We start from the raw sequence: 13658 nt of genomic DNA, 5'->3' as shown, positions 1-13658 counted from the left end.
GGAATGATAGAAATGAAAGTTGAGTTAAAAGGGCCATAAATTTCTCCTTTCTTCCTTGATTCCTCCACTACTTCAGTAAGCTCTGCTCCAATTGAATCAAAAAAGTGGGTAAACAGCTCGATGGTCCAACCATCCGGTCCCGGGATTTTATCTTTAGCCATTGATTTTACTATGCTTTCTACTTCCTCCTTAGTCACTTCTCTAAATAGATTTTTGGCTTCCTCCCCCTCCACAAAACGAGGAAATACTTGGGCTTTTCTGATAATTTCAGCTAAAGAAATCCCCCAGGATCTGAAAAAAGGGATTGAAAATGATTCTTTCCCATGTTTGATAAAGCCTCAAAAGATGAGGCCTCCCTACCTTCAGAGTCCTTCAGCTTCCATATAGTATTAGCATTTTTCCGGCCCTTTGCATAGTTATGGAAGAATTTTGTGTTTTCATCCCCCGCTTTCAGCCAGATAGCCCTACTTTTCAGCCTCCACTCCTCTTCTTTGTCCAGTAGTATCTTTGCTCTACTCTTTTCTAGAGCCAGAATTCTTTCTTTTGACTCCTGGGATACATAAGCATCAGCTTCAGGATCTTCTAAAACACGTAGGGCATCATCAATAATGGCCAACTCCTCATTTTGTTTTTTCCTTCTGGCTGAGGCCCATTCGATGGTTGCTTTCTTAAGCCTTTTTAAATTTTCCATAAAGTGTGCTCCTTTATTTTCCGTAGGGCAGATACCCGGATGTCTCCAGGTATTCCTGAAAAGCTGATTAAAAGAATCCTCCTGTAGCCAAGAGGCATTGAATTTGAACGGAGCAACCGGTTTTGGGGGGGGCTTGGAGAATTCAAGAAAAATGGGAAAGTGGTCCGAATTTCCCCCTTCACCCACCCATTGTCTGAACAGAGGTATATTGGACGCCAACATTTCACTGATGAGGAAACGATCCAGCCTTTTTGCAATTCTCTCCTCCCCCGTTCTTCTGTTCCTCCAAGTAGGTTTAGCTTTTATGGTATTTACATAAATCAGTTTATGAGTATGAAGAGCATTTGTGAAAAAATCTGACAGAGGATCTTCCCTCACAGAGGGCCCCCAAGCTTCAGCGATCCCCAAAGAGAAATTTAGATCTCCCCCAATTATCAGGTTTTTGTCTTTTATCAGATCTTTTGAAATCGTTCCAAAATGGGACCCTTCCCTGACAGGGCCCATAAACATTGATGAACAAAAGAGGAATATCAAAATCAGGAGAAACAATCTCCATACCCAGAACATGAGACAGACCCCAGAAATTTAAAACCTTCAATCTTCCTTCCTTAAATCCGATAGCAAGCCCGCCTGAATGACCTGAAGCATCAAGTGCTATAAAAACCCATCCCGGAAAAGAGGAGCGAAGGGCAGATTCGATATCGGCACTTTTGCCCAAGGTTTCTTGAAGGAAAACAATATCCGGGTTGTGACGAGAAATTAGGTCTTTCAACGCCAGTTTTTTGGGCTTACTGGCTAAACCCCTGCAGTTCCAAGAAAGACAAATCATTTTATGACCGCCTCAGGGGTTTTAGCTGCTCTAAGCGCCCCAGGAATCGACATTTGTTTGCCATCAGCCACATCAAATTTTGCTTTTACTTGGGTTTTAGAAAAAAATGATTTCCGACCTCTACCTTTTTTAAGGAAACTCTTAGACGCCTCAGCACCTAGCCCACCTACAGACTCCAGGGCATCATGAGTGTAAACAGATTTCTTACTGAGAGATCTAAGGTTATAGTGACGGGCAGGAGGGGAAAGACCAGTACCCTGACTCTTCAGGGGAATATCCTCACAGTTCAGGTTTAAGGAAGGATAGAAGCCAAAAGAATTTCAATATTCTAAAGGGTATCATTACATTTTTTTACCAGGGGGGATTCCGTGGGTATACATCCGACAATTGATTCAGAATTAAAAGAAATATTGATTGGTGTAGGCTGCATACCGGATGGGTCACCTTCAGGAAGATCGGCCGGATCATCAAAGGGAATTTCCAAGTGAGGCTGGTCTTCTGTAGCTCGAGCCGGATCCCCTTCCTCCCGAAGCAAAACCTCTTCTGTCTGAGTATATTGTTCTTCCGTAGGCTCTTCTTCTGGGATATTCTCCTCCACCGGTTTCTCAGCTTTCCTCAAAAAACCCTCCCACTCCTCTTCTTTATTTTGAGTCCTCCTTCTTCTTTTCCCCATAGGGCAATCCCTTGCCAGATGCCCATACTCGTGACAACGGTGACATCGAAAAGGTAGGAGTTCATAATCCAGAGGCTGTTCGAAGACATAATCCTTATACTGCAGCGTGATCGATTCTGCGAGTCCTTCTTTCGGATTGAGCCTTACTAATATCCTCGCCATTGCTCTTTCATAGGTATGAAGAAAGGATCTATCAGCATCCAAATAAGTGCCCAGAAGGTTCCCAATAGACTTGAAGATGGAATCCACCCATAGGAAAGGGGGCAAATTAGGAGCCCTGACCCACACAGGGAATTCATCAACCTTCTCCTTTGAGGCGTCGAATAGGGGAGACCATCTTTTAAAGAAAACAGGACGATTCCCGAAGGCCCAATTCCTCCCCTCGACCCATTCCCTAGCTTCCTTACTGTGAAATCTGACCATGAACCAACCCTTAACCAACATGGATGTCTTGAAAGAATTTGCCAGGGTCTCCAGCCACTGACTCTCCGCCCACTGCTTTAAGAATTTACCAGATACAAAACGCCCTCTAGCTCTGCCCACAAGTGTACACTCTGCCACTTCCAGAGCATCCTCTACCTGAATGTCCATACCGAGGACCAAGTTCGCAAACCGCTTTTTCTTCAATGGTTTAGCCTTCTTCCTTTTTTCCCCTGCCTTTTCCGGTTCCGGCTCTGATTCTCTGCCTCCTGAATCAGGGGTTGTGCTTCCTACAACCCTTTGAGGACCATTCCCATTTACTGCGGCCTGGTGAACATCAATACTGGGAGGGGTTTCAATCAACCCTTCTACAGGGCTCCCCGCTTCTCCTTCTGCCGAAGTCCCACCTTCTTCCGCCTTGCCGGAAACGAGGGTATGAACAAATTTCCCCTGATTCGATGCCTTACTAAAACCGGCGGAAACCCCCTCCGCCCCTAAAATGCTCTGAGTGGAATCCTTTGAAAATAGAACCCTGTTTACAGCCGAATGGCTGCTTCTGTCACCCAAGTCTTTCCCAGCAATTTGAATACCCCCTACAGGCCTCCATATCCCTTTATTTTGAGAAAAATTTATAATATCCTCAAGGCCGCCAGACGGACAGAAAGCTTTTGAAGGGGAAAGAGACTTACTATCAGGTGAGGCAATATTCTTGTCTCTCAGCGCGCCTATCTTAGCTTGAGGGATTGCCTCCTCAGAAACCTTGCCGACTTTACCGAAACCGTCTGTGAGCTCCAAGCTCTCGTCCAGTAAACCTTTTGCAATTTTGGAGCTCCACGAACCTCCACCCAAGAACAATGCGGACGCATGGCTGTCTACTTGCCCAAAAAACTTGTCGATATTCTGCTCAGTGACCTCCTTCCCCCAGACCGAGAGGATATCTTTCGGAGCTGGGTCAAGTTCCATCGCTTCGTTTTGAATTACCATGGTAAACAACCCCAGTAAAAAACTGACACCACCTCGCCTGGTCTACCATTAGATATAGTAGTCATTAAGCCTATTATTTAGATCTAGGCATTTTTGCTATAATATTTTATTTTTAATTTTTAAATTTGACCTTATTGTTAACTCCGAGATAATGAAATTAGCCAGGACCAATTATTGGTTTATTAAATTTAGCTTTGGTTTTCTTATTTTCTAATTAATTTCCTAGACCTAACTTTGGTTAATTTAATTTTTTTTACCTAAATTTTTTAGGCTCTTTTTAGGTTTCGGTTTTACTAGGTCCAATTTTCTTTTTTGAGCATAATTCTTCCAAAGCTAATATCTTCGACTACATATGTACATATTTAGAGAAAAAAATTGATAGGTTAAATTTTTCGTAATCTACATGTTGGGCCCTTCCTCACTCAACTTGTGTTGGCTTTGTGGGTCCTTACCCAGGTTCAACATTAGTTAGCCAAACAAATCCCTACACTAATGGCCCTTTCGGCATTAGCCCGCGGAGCGCAGACCGAAGTCTCACTCGAAGCAGTATGGGGGGATGCTGGAACCAAGTTTCCACACCTTGAGATGGTCGTGATGTTGGTTTATACCCTATGTTCCTACTTTCGCGTTAGTCTACCCCTTTATTCTACCCTTCAGTACCTCCGCGAAGGTGTATGATTGACCTTCGTGCAGCCTTAACCGCCGATCCAGGTACTTTCGCGTTGCTATGACAACGTATTGTATAGGTTCCCAAGTTATCTTAAGTGTTTTACTTATCTTATGAAACAATCACATTTAGCATCGCGTAAAATGATATTCTTACTTGTGTTCAATTAACCAATATAATCACATATATTCGCGCATCACATAAACATTGTAAATTAAACCCAAAACGCAATATAACCAAATGCAGTAACAAGAAATAAATACACAGAATTTGCAGAATACTTCTCTTTATTGATATCTTCAGTTTGATACAAACTCTATCCGCCCTACGCACACATCTGCAGCGGTCCGCGCACTCAACTGCAGACTTCCACCCTAGGCCTCTGCGCACTCAGCTGCAGAGCCTCTACCTATGCTTTGACCCGAAACACTTAGAATTATCTACCAAGACTCTAAAACTTGTCTACCAACTACTTAGAGCTTACTTACTTAGCTCCTTTCTATACAATCCCATGGTCCACGGACCATGGATGGATCTTTACAGCCAACTTTACACTTTACAAAATAAGGGCATACAAACCTTTATGACTCTTGACACCTTCGTGCTTCACGACCACAAAATGTGGAGACTTTATAACTTTATTATAAAATTGTCCCAAACGTGGGCTTTGACCCCCAAAACTGTCCTTGGGGGAACCTATTCCCAATAGGCCCCCAGCAAAAACATGGTGACTTGCCCTCGAGTCACTCTTCGGGTGCGGAGTTCTTGGCGTGAAGACCTCCCAACTCGACCTGTATGACAGCAACCTTGGCAGTGCACTGTGTCGTCACCTGCTTCGCTTCTTCAACCAATTACATGGTTGTTGGTCCTAAACTGTTAGCCTGAAGCTTCTTCTAAGTTGCTTGTAGATTAGCAAGCTTGCTTTTAATAAAGGCCATGACTGAATAAGCCTCATCCAATCAGGGCTTCAAGTGCACCTTTAGCACTACCTCCTTGTGTTGCGCTGCATCTACCTATTCTTTCAATTGTTTGGCCTCCTGCAACTTCGCCAATCTCTGCGTGAGAGTGACGATTCACGCTATAACTTTTACTTCATCATAGCATTGCTGCAGTTCTCGCGCTTCTGTCTCCAGCTGTTGTACATTAGGGTCCTCCTGTGGGCTCGTCAAGACCTCGAATGACAGTTCAAAAAGTTGTGTGAAGTCTTCTACTACATTGTCTATCGTCGTTATCGCTTGTGTGACAGCGGTTGCATGCTGCTCCTTTACCTCTAGCAGAGTAGAAGGTTGGGCCTTCAACTGTAAATCTGCAATCTATAGGTTTAGCCCCAACTGAACCCTAGCCAACTCTGTGTGAGCATCACACACCCCTGGAGCAAGCTTGCGAACGCTCACCTCGACTGGTTCTTCCTCAGGAATGGCCATCTCCGAAACTATTCGGCATGCCTCCTCCACAACCTGAACTATACACTTGTTTTGGTTAGTTATCTTGGTCACAACGATGATGGCAGAGTCTCGCTATAGGGCTAGTTGTTCATTATTAATTTGTTGCTAACTGATCACCTGCAAAGCGCGGTGTTTGCGGGCCCTCAACTCCATGAGCACTCCATCCTACAATAGGTGGAGTGCCTCGCTAGGGAGCGCTGCCAAGTTCAACCCCACTCCGTTGAGGGTGCTGATAGTGGGTCTGTCAGCTTCATTCTCTATGGTTAGTGCTCCATTCGGCAGCACTATCGCGTGGGAAACATTTGCATGCAGCATCTCAGCAGCTTCTGAAGTACCAATAGCGAGGCTGGTGGGCACCATGACAGCCTATGGTGCACAGGTGTATAGCTCCTATAGACACTTCTAGAGGGCCCCTAATAGTAGTTGTTGCTGCTTCTCAAACTGCTATAATGCCTCCGTGGTGACATCCCGCACCGTGTCTCCAATATCATGTAAATCTCCCTCTGTAAGGGTGATTGGGCTAGTGACGCCTTACTGGCCTTGGATTTCTTCCTCAAACCCACTTTTTCTTGTTACCTTTGACGCTTGATGTGGTCCGACGTCATCTACAGGTCCGCTCCATGCTGCTCTATTTTCTTGTCTATTTCTTCCTCTATCTCAGGCGAAGGCAACCTCGCGCCTTTGTCAGAGCCATGCTTTGTTTCGCCTGTCTTCTTTCTGTCTGCTAGGCAGAATCATGCTCTGCCTGGGCCTTGTTAGCGGCCTCCTTCTTCCTCTTCTTGGCCAGCTATGCCATCTTGAGCTTGGCCTCCTCCTTTTTGCACTACGCGGCAGACTTGCTCGACCCCACTGCCAAGTCTGAGGTAGTGCGCCACTCTGCCGGCCAGCGATCAAGTATTGCATCAATTGCATCGTCCATTGCCAAGTAAGGCAAGTCATACCATGTCTATTTAGGGTCCTTCCATGCCCTGATTGATACCCGGTGAAAGTCTACCTTGAACTCTACATACCCCTGCAGTTTGTCAAACACAGTAGGCGACAATCGTGGTTTGTGATTGATAGCCATGCAGATGTTCATTTCGTTGAGCATCCTTGGTTGCCCATAGCGAAGTGTACTTCACTACTTCTGGCAGGTCTGACGTGACACAGGGGAATTGACTGTCTTCCGGTAGCTCCCAGGCTACGAGCACAATAGACAGCAAGAGCCACGCATAGTGGAAGGTCTTGCTAAGCTCTTGTGCCTTGCGGAAATTCGCAAGGAACTCACTGCAGAGATAACGCACCTAATTAAACTAGACTCCTTCGGCATATTGGGCTGCAAGAGCAATGACTAGTGTCGGCACTTCATCTGCACGACACTTCCTCATCACCTTTCCTACCAAATTCTGTGTGGCCACCTTGATTGCAGGGTCGCAGATACTCGAGATGGCATAGCCTCACGACTTCTTCATGAGCTTGAATTTCTCCTTCATGGCCTCTACGAGGGCCTGCTCGCCACCTTTTCTGCCAAACATCATGGCCAGATTTTCCCCTATGTAGGGTAGTTGTGTGATCCTATGGATCAATCTGTCGGTGATGGGTATTGGCTCCTCCAGCCACAGACACCCATCGTGCACCAAGCATAGTAGCTGCTTGATAACCAATACTGTAATGGGGGTGTGATTGTAGTGCGACACACATAGCAGGTTGATCAGACCGGCCTTGTCTACTCCCTTGAGCCACTTCCTCGGTTCCAATGTAGTCATCCCGGTGGTTGTGTCAATAATGCGGCGCATTAGCTGCTCTATCGCTAAGTGCGGGAAATTCTCATGGTTAGATAAGTCCCAATCTTTTGGTTTGAACATAAGAACCTACCCCAAGCATGGTCCTTCAAAGACAATCTCATCTGGCAACAAATGGGTTCGCAAGGGGACCTTGCTCTCGTCAATGTCCTTTGGCACCTTGGTCTTGCCCTTGCACAGAGGGACGTACTTGGGAAACTTAGTGATAGGGTTAACACCCTGGACTTCAACTTCCTCCACTTCTACCCCCAAGTCCTCATCATCCATCCGAATGTCCTCAATTTATTCCTCCTCCGGCTCCAGGTTAAAGGCTTTTCCCTTTTCCTGTGCAGTGGGCTTGTCCTTCGGTGGGTTTCTTCTCGACGACGCATGCATCGGTATCGTAGTCTACTTGCCCTTTTTATCCTCCGCACCCTCCTTGGTTGGGGTCGGCTTCGGTCTAGGTGTCCATGGTGATTTGGGAACTTCAGCTAATACCTCAACAGTCTCTAGAGCAGCTTCCTCTGCCTCCCTCACAACTTCTGGCACATCCCCCTCGATTGTCACTACTTCGAAGTCCATAGATTCTGCGGGTGTTAACATGATGCTATGCAACAACTCCTGTGTCTCCTTTGGCAACGTCTTAAACACTGAACTGGCTAGAAAAGCATCGAATTTTTTGTGGTTCATGTGCACCTGAGAGCTCAACAGCTCAATTCTCAAAATTCCAAGTGCTTTTCATTGGGCCTCCACCTATAATTTATATGGCATTTTGAATTCAAATCTGACCATTCCCCCCACATTCAATTCATTAATGCTAGATTGGCAGCAGATTTCCAAGGATCTTACCCATAAATTTTATCTTAAATTACAGCCGCCCACTCCATTTTCCCACGTTCCTATCATCAAATCATGAATAGTAACTTTAACGGTCACTTTCCGGATGACCTGCGCGATTTCTCCCTAGGTAGTGCAGCTCCCTTCGCGTTGTCGTGAACCCTGAGACATTTCCTCACTCTGCACAATTCTCCAATCACGCAGTTCCAGAACTTGGGCAGTGTAGTTTATATTTCCACACCTCCTTTCAGTTATTTGGAGCGCTAAGACTATGCTACCCTCATATAGTCACCTGGTCGGATCACCGGTGTATGGCTTTAATCGGCTGCCATTCACCTTTCTTGGGAAGTGATCTCCAACAAACCAACTGAACTGCTCCACCATCGGTAATCTCCTTAATGACATAGGGCCCTAACCAGTGCATTCTGAACTTCCCTGGAAATTTATCGAACTTACTGTCATATAAAAAAACCATATCATTTACCTTAAAGGTGTGCAGCTTAATGTGTCGATCATGCCATGCTTTTTCGCGCTGCTTTTGGACCTGTTGGTGGAATCCAGCTAGAAATCTCTCTTCCTCAAGCTTAGCTAGTTGCATGAGCCTCTCTTCCAGGGCTCCGTGATCCATCATACCCGTGAGTGTCACTACACGCAGACTAGGCACAATGTATTCCATAGACATTACTGCTTCAACACCATATACAAGCCTAAAGGGTGTCTATCCAGTCAACTTTTTGCATGTCATATAATAGGCCCATAGTATTGTTGGTATGCGCAGGTCCCAATCACTTCACTGAGAGTTGCAAACCTTGGTCAGCACATTCTCTGGCACCTTATTGAATGCTTCCACTATCCCATTAGCCTGTCAGTGATAAGGCATGATTTTTTGGTGATATACCTGAAATTCCTCTGTCAGCACATTGATCATTTCGTTCAGAAAGTGCATACCACGATCACTCATCAAAATCTTTAGACACCCAAATCATGTCAGTACATACTCAAAGAGGAACTTCGAAATAGTCATGCCTATGAAATCCTTCATAGGTTGTGCCTTCGCCCATCAAGTCAAATACTCAGTCGTGGTGATAATGTACCACGCTCCCGTCTTCTTCCCTTGGGGCTAAATGGGTCCCACAAAATCTATTGCCCATTTCTCAAAAGGTTGTAATGTCCTCTGTGGGTTTAGAGGTAGCTCATCTCTCCGCGATGGCCTTCCAATCCTTTGACACACATCACACACCTTACAATAAGTTTTTGAATCATGATGGAGGCTTTGCCACCACAACCCCGCATGTAGAATCTTCTGTGCAGTCTCCCTTCTTGCATAATTCCCTCTCGCAGTGCCCCCATGAGTGTCCATGATGATACTGCTCCTATCAAACTCTAGCACATATCATCGTAATACTTCATTAGAGCCCATTTTGTACAGATGCCTGGCAATGATAGAAAATTTTGTTGTGCACACCACTAACTCCTTTTGTTGGATGGTGTAGCCTTCCAGGGTGATTCCTATCGTTAGGAAGTGTATGATATCTTCAAAGTGACCATCGGTGATGAACACTGCAAATAGATACGCGTCAGGAAATCCCTCCTCCAAATTAGTGGGCTCTTCCCCTGTTTCGATGTGCAACAAATGGTCTGGTCCTCCGTCCAGTCATCCAAGTTTAATAACCTCAAAATCTTACTCCTGGAACAATAAAAACCACCTATAGATTCTCCCCCCCAACACAGGCTTGTTGACGAGGTATCTCAATGCAGAATGATCCGTATACATCTTAAAATGTCCAGCCAACAAATAGTGTCTAAACTTCTGGAATGCATATACCATAGCTAACCCTTCACACTCGGTGGTGGAATAGTTCTTCTCAGCCTTGGATAAATTCTTCCAATTCTCCTCCGCCAGCCTATGTTAGTACTGCTCATAGTGCTATACATGACGCATCTACATGTACATGAAACTCCTTCTTCCAATCTGGGAAGACTAAAATGAGTGCGGTGACCATTTTTCCTTTCAATACATCCAAGCTTTTCTAACTGTCCTCGTTCCAACAGAATGTGACATCTTTTTTCAACAACTTCTCCATAGGCACGGTGATCTGGGCATAGCCCTTGATAAACTTCCTGTAATACCTAGTATGTCCTAAGGTTGCACATAGTTGTTTCTCATTCCTCGACGCCTCCAAGTTAAGTATCACTACGATCTTTGTGGGATCTACCATCAGTCCCTGTCTACAAACCACATGACCCAGTAGAGTCCCAAAAGGCACATAAAATAGGCATTTCTTCAAATTGAGCGCAATATGGTACCTTCAACAAGTACCTAGCATCATGCGCAAACTTGCCACATAGCGTTTTCCCAACCCAAACATAGTCCAATCATCAAATTACACCTCCAGAAACTTATGAATGAATTATTTGAATGCAGCAATGCCTATGCACGAAAAAATCGCAGGCGCATTCTTCAATCCAAAAGGCATTACAGTGTATTGAAAACATCCCCACTCATTCGCAAAGGTCGTCTTACTTCTATCCCCATGCGTGATTTTGATCTGATGGTACCTAGAGAACCCATCTGTGAAGGAGTACGCTTCCTAGCCACCTACATTATCCAATACCTCATTAGTGAACGGAGTTAGGAAAGGATCATGTACGCAAGTGTCATTCAACTTCCTGAGATCTACACATATTCTTATTTCATCCTTCTGCTTCTTTTCCTATACCACCATTGGGATTACCCAATCAGATTCTTCTATGGGCTCAATGATGTCTATCATGAGCATCTTATCTAGCTCTAAGCAGACATTCTCCTTATACTTCAGATTGAGACAGTAAGGTCTTTGCTTAACCAGCTTCTCATCGAGTTTTAACGTGATCTTCATAACACCCAGGTCTCCTATTATCCCTTTTAGTTATGTAAACTTGGTAGGGAACAAATCTTGGTATTAGCGGAGCAATTCAGTGACCTTATCTATCGTTGCATCATCCCAGTAATCTCCAATATTCGTGAATTTGAGCTCTGCCTCCGTACCAATATTTACCCATTTTTCTTTTCAGTGGCACGGTTATATCAGGATTCTCAATCTTCGGTCCCTCGACCTCGCGGTGACCCTCGGTTTCAGGGATATTAATCTTTCGTGGATCCTCGTCTTCTTCTTCAATAGTCACATTATAGCGTTCCAGCGCATGGCTCAGCTGAGTAGCCCAATTGGGTTGAATCATATCCAAAGGATCTTACAGTATCCTAAATATTGTTGCTTTAACTTCTTGTAGCGCTTCATCAATACACTCAAACCAATCTTCGAAGCTGTACTTCATTATGAATCTTTCGCGCAGAATATCCCATTCACTTGTACCATGGCAGAGCTCTATCTCCAAGTACCAGTTCATCAGGATGACATCCAAGGTGTGACAGAACAAGTGCACACATTCAGGTTGGGGATTCACTCCATAAGCCTTAGCCCATTTGGCCAAGTGTGCGCGCGGATCATCCTTCCCATCATATTTGTCTGTCATTTGTACCTTCGGCTTCCCAAAGCGTATTCGCATCATCCTCCTACACTCGTGCCAACCGTCAACGTTACCCTTGTGTGTACCCCACCATCTTGCGAGCGTAGCGCACAGTGCCCAATCCAAATCCTGGAAGCGCTGCTTTTCTAGTACCTCCCTCTCAAATGCATCCAAAAATCCATCTACATCATTCAGGCCATCGTAAGTGGGTAGATTTCTTACCTCTAATGATACACAGCGCAATGACCAGGTCATCATGTTACAGATCAGCGTAGTTACTTCATGTAGCCAACTCTACTAGCGCTCTAATTCTTCATCAGAGTTTGAGGTGCAGGGACTCTCCCGATCCCATGTAATTCATCCATCCATTTTCGAATTCACCCAATCTTGGTCTTGCGTTGTTATCTTATATATGCAGTCCAAATCATCGTCGCTCTCGTAATCACAGATTGGTTTAGTATAGCACAATCCCTCACCAGGATCTAGGGGTACTACTGCACAAAGCGATTTCTTTCGAATATCATCTTTCGCTTCTTTAGGTTGATTACACCATTATGTTAGTATCTCAATCGATGCCAAGGAGCACAAGGTAGGGGTTGTTGTCATCCACAATTTTTATCACTTCAAAATCATCCAATGCGAATGCACCTTCAATATCTACAATTACTCCTTGCAGTTATCCCATGGGGATAATATTCTGTTGATTTTCCATCCTTAACTGAATCAAAGACCACTGCAGCGCAGGTCTTCCCATACGCTCCAAAGTCTTCTTTGGTAAATGGTTCACATCTGACCCCAATCCAAAATAACCTGATCCATTTCATATTCTCCTATCTGCGCAGTCAGTCTCATCTCTCGTTCGGTCCTTGCTTTATGCTTACCAATCTTCCGTACCATGCACGGTTCACCCCGGAGTGTTCCTGACGCATCTATTTATAAGTTCTTGTAACCCCTTCATAGCCTTGTTATCGCACAACAACTTCATGCAGGTTTCTAGAAAAGAAGCATAGAAGGATCCCTTTCCTGATTAGGCTTATCCCTACTCCTTGAGGTAGAGGCCTCAACGAAGCTCTTCTTTTCCTCCATGAACGTTTCACGTGCGTGTTCCAAATCAAATTTAGCCTCCTTCGTCGGAGCTTTGCGAACCCATGCACTCTCATCAGGATGTTTCCCCTTATCATTGCCCGTTGCATTCCAATTCCACTTCGGAGCACTATATTCACATTCAGATCCTCTTAGCAAGGCTCAGACCTCATCATCTGCAGGTTCTGAGTCAGCCGAGGTGGTAGCACCCCCTTGAGACGTATCCTTGCTATCAGCATAGGACAATCCTCTGTCTCATGATCAAACTGAGAACAATATTTGCATGACAGACGCATCGGGTTAGTGCATTCACGAGCATAGTGTCCTAGTCCTCCACAGTTGTAGTAGATTAGCTCTCCCCGACCTCTGCCAGGTCCTCCTCCGCCTCGGCCTCGTCTGCACCCGTGAAAGATTATTTTAGCCATCCCAGTGCTCTGGTCAGGGGGCCAAATTTTTTCCTAACCCTATAGGCATGTGTTTTTTCCATCATCAATTCATAACTTCGGTAGTTGCGCTCATTATTCCCTACTGACTTGTAGAAGTTTCAGAACAGTTTGTGGTGTTTGTACTGCTACCTAACATATAGTGCACCACAACACAGGCCCTGTGCTTGGTCTTGCTTGGGCCTATGACCTCAAAGGCATCGGTCCTCCTCCACAATATAGTTCGCAAAGACCAAGCAGTGGTCTTTGTCAGCCCCTCACCTTTACATTTCAGGCACCATATCTCTTCGCGCACCTCCAGCCAAATTGTTCTATCATA

General features: G+C 45.0%; 1 protein-coding gene across 1 annotated transcript; it reads right to left on the bottom strand.

Annotated features, from left to right (window-relative positions):
* Positions 1-271: 271 nt before the first annotated feature.
* Positions 272-1195, bottom strand: LOC149262315 (uncharacterized). Its single transcript, XM_089377117.1, has one exon. The coding sequence runs from the start codon at positions 1193-1195 to the stop codon at positions 272-274; it is 924 nt and encodes a 307-aa protein (XP_089233243.1).
* Between the last annotated feature and the right edge of the window lie 12463 nt (positions 1196-13658).

Source organism: Pinus tabuliformis, chromosome 6 (assembly GCF_031772625.1).
Source record: "Pinus tabuliformis cultivar Carrire ecotype Pingquan chromosome 6, CPIR1, whole genome shotgun sequence".
Classification (NCBI taxonomy): Eukaryota; Viridiplantae; Streptophyta; class Pinopsida; order Pinales; family Pinaceae; genus Pinus; species Pinus tabuliformis.
The sequence above is the reverse complement of the archived record's forward strand: the minus strand, read 5'-3'. Positions and strand labels throughout refer to the sequence as shown.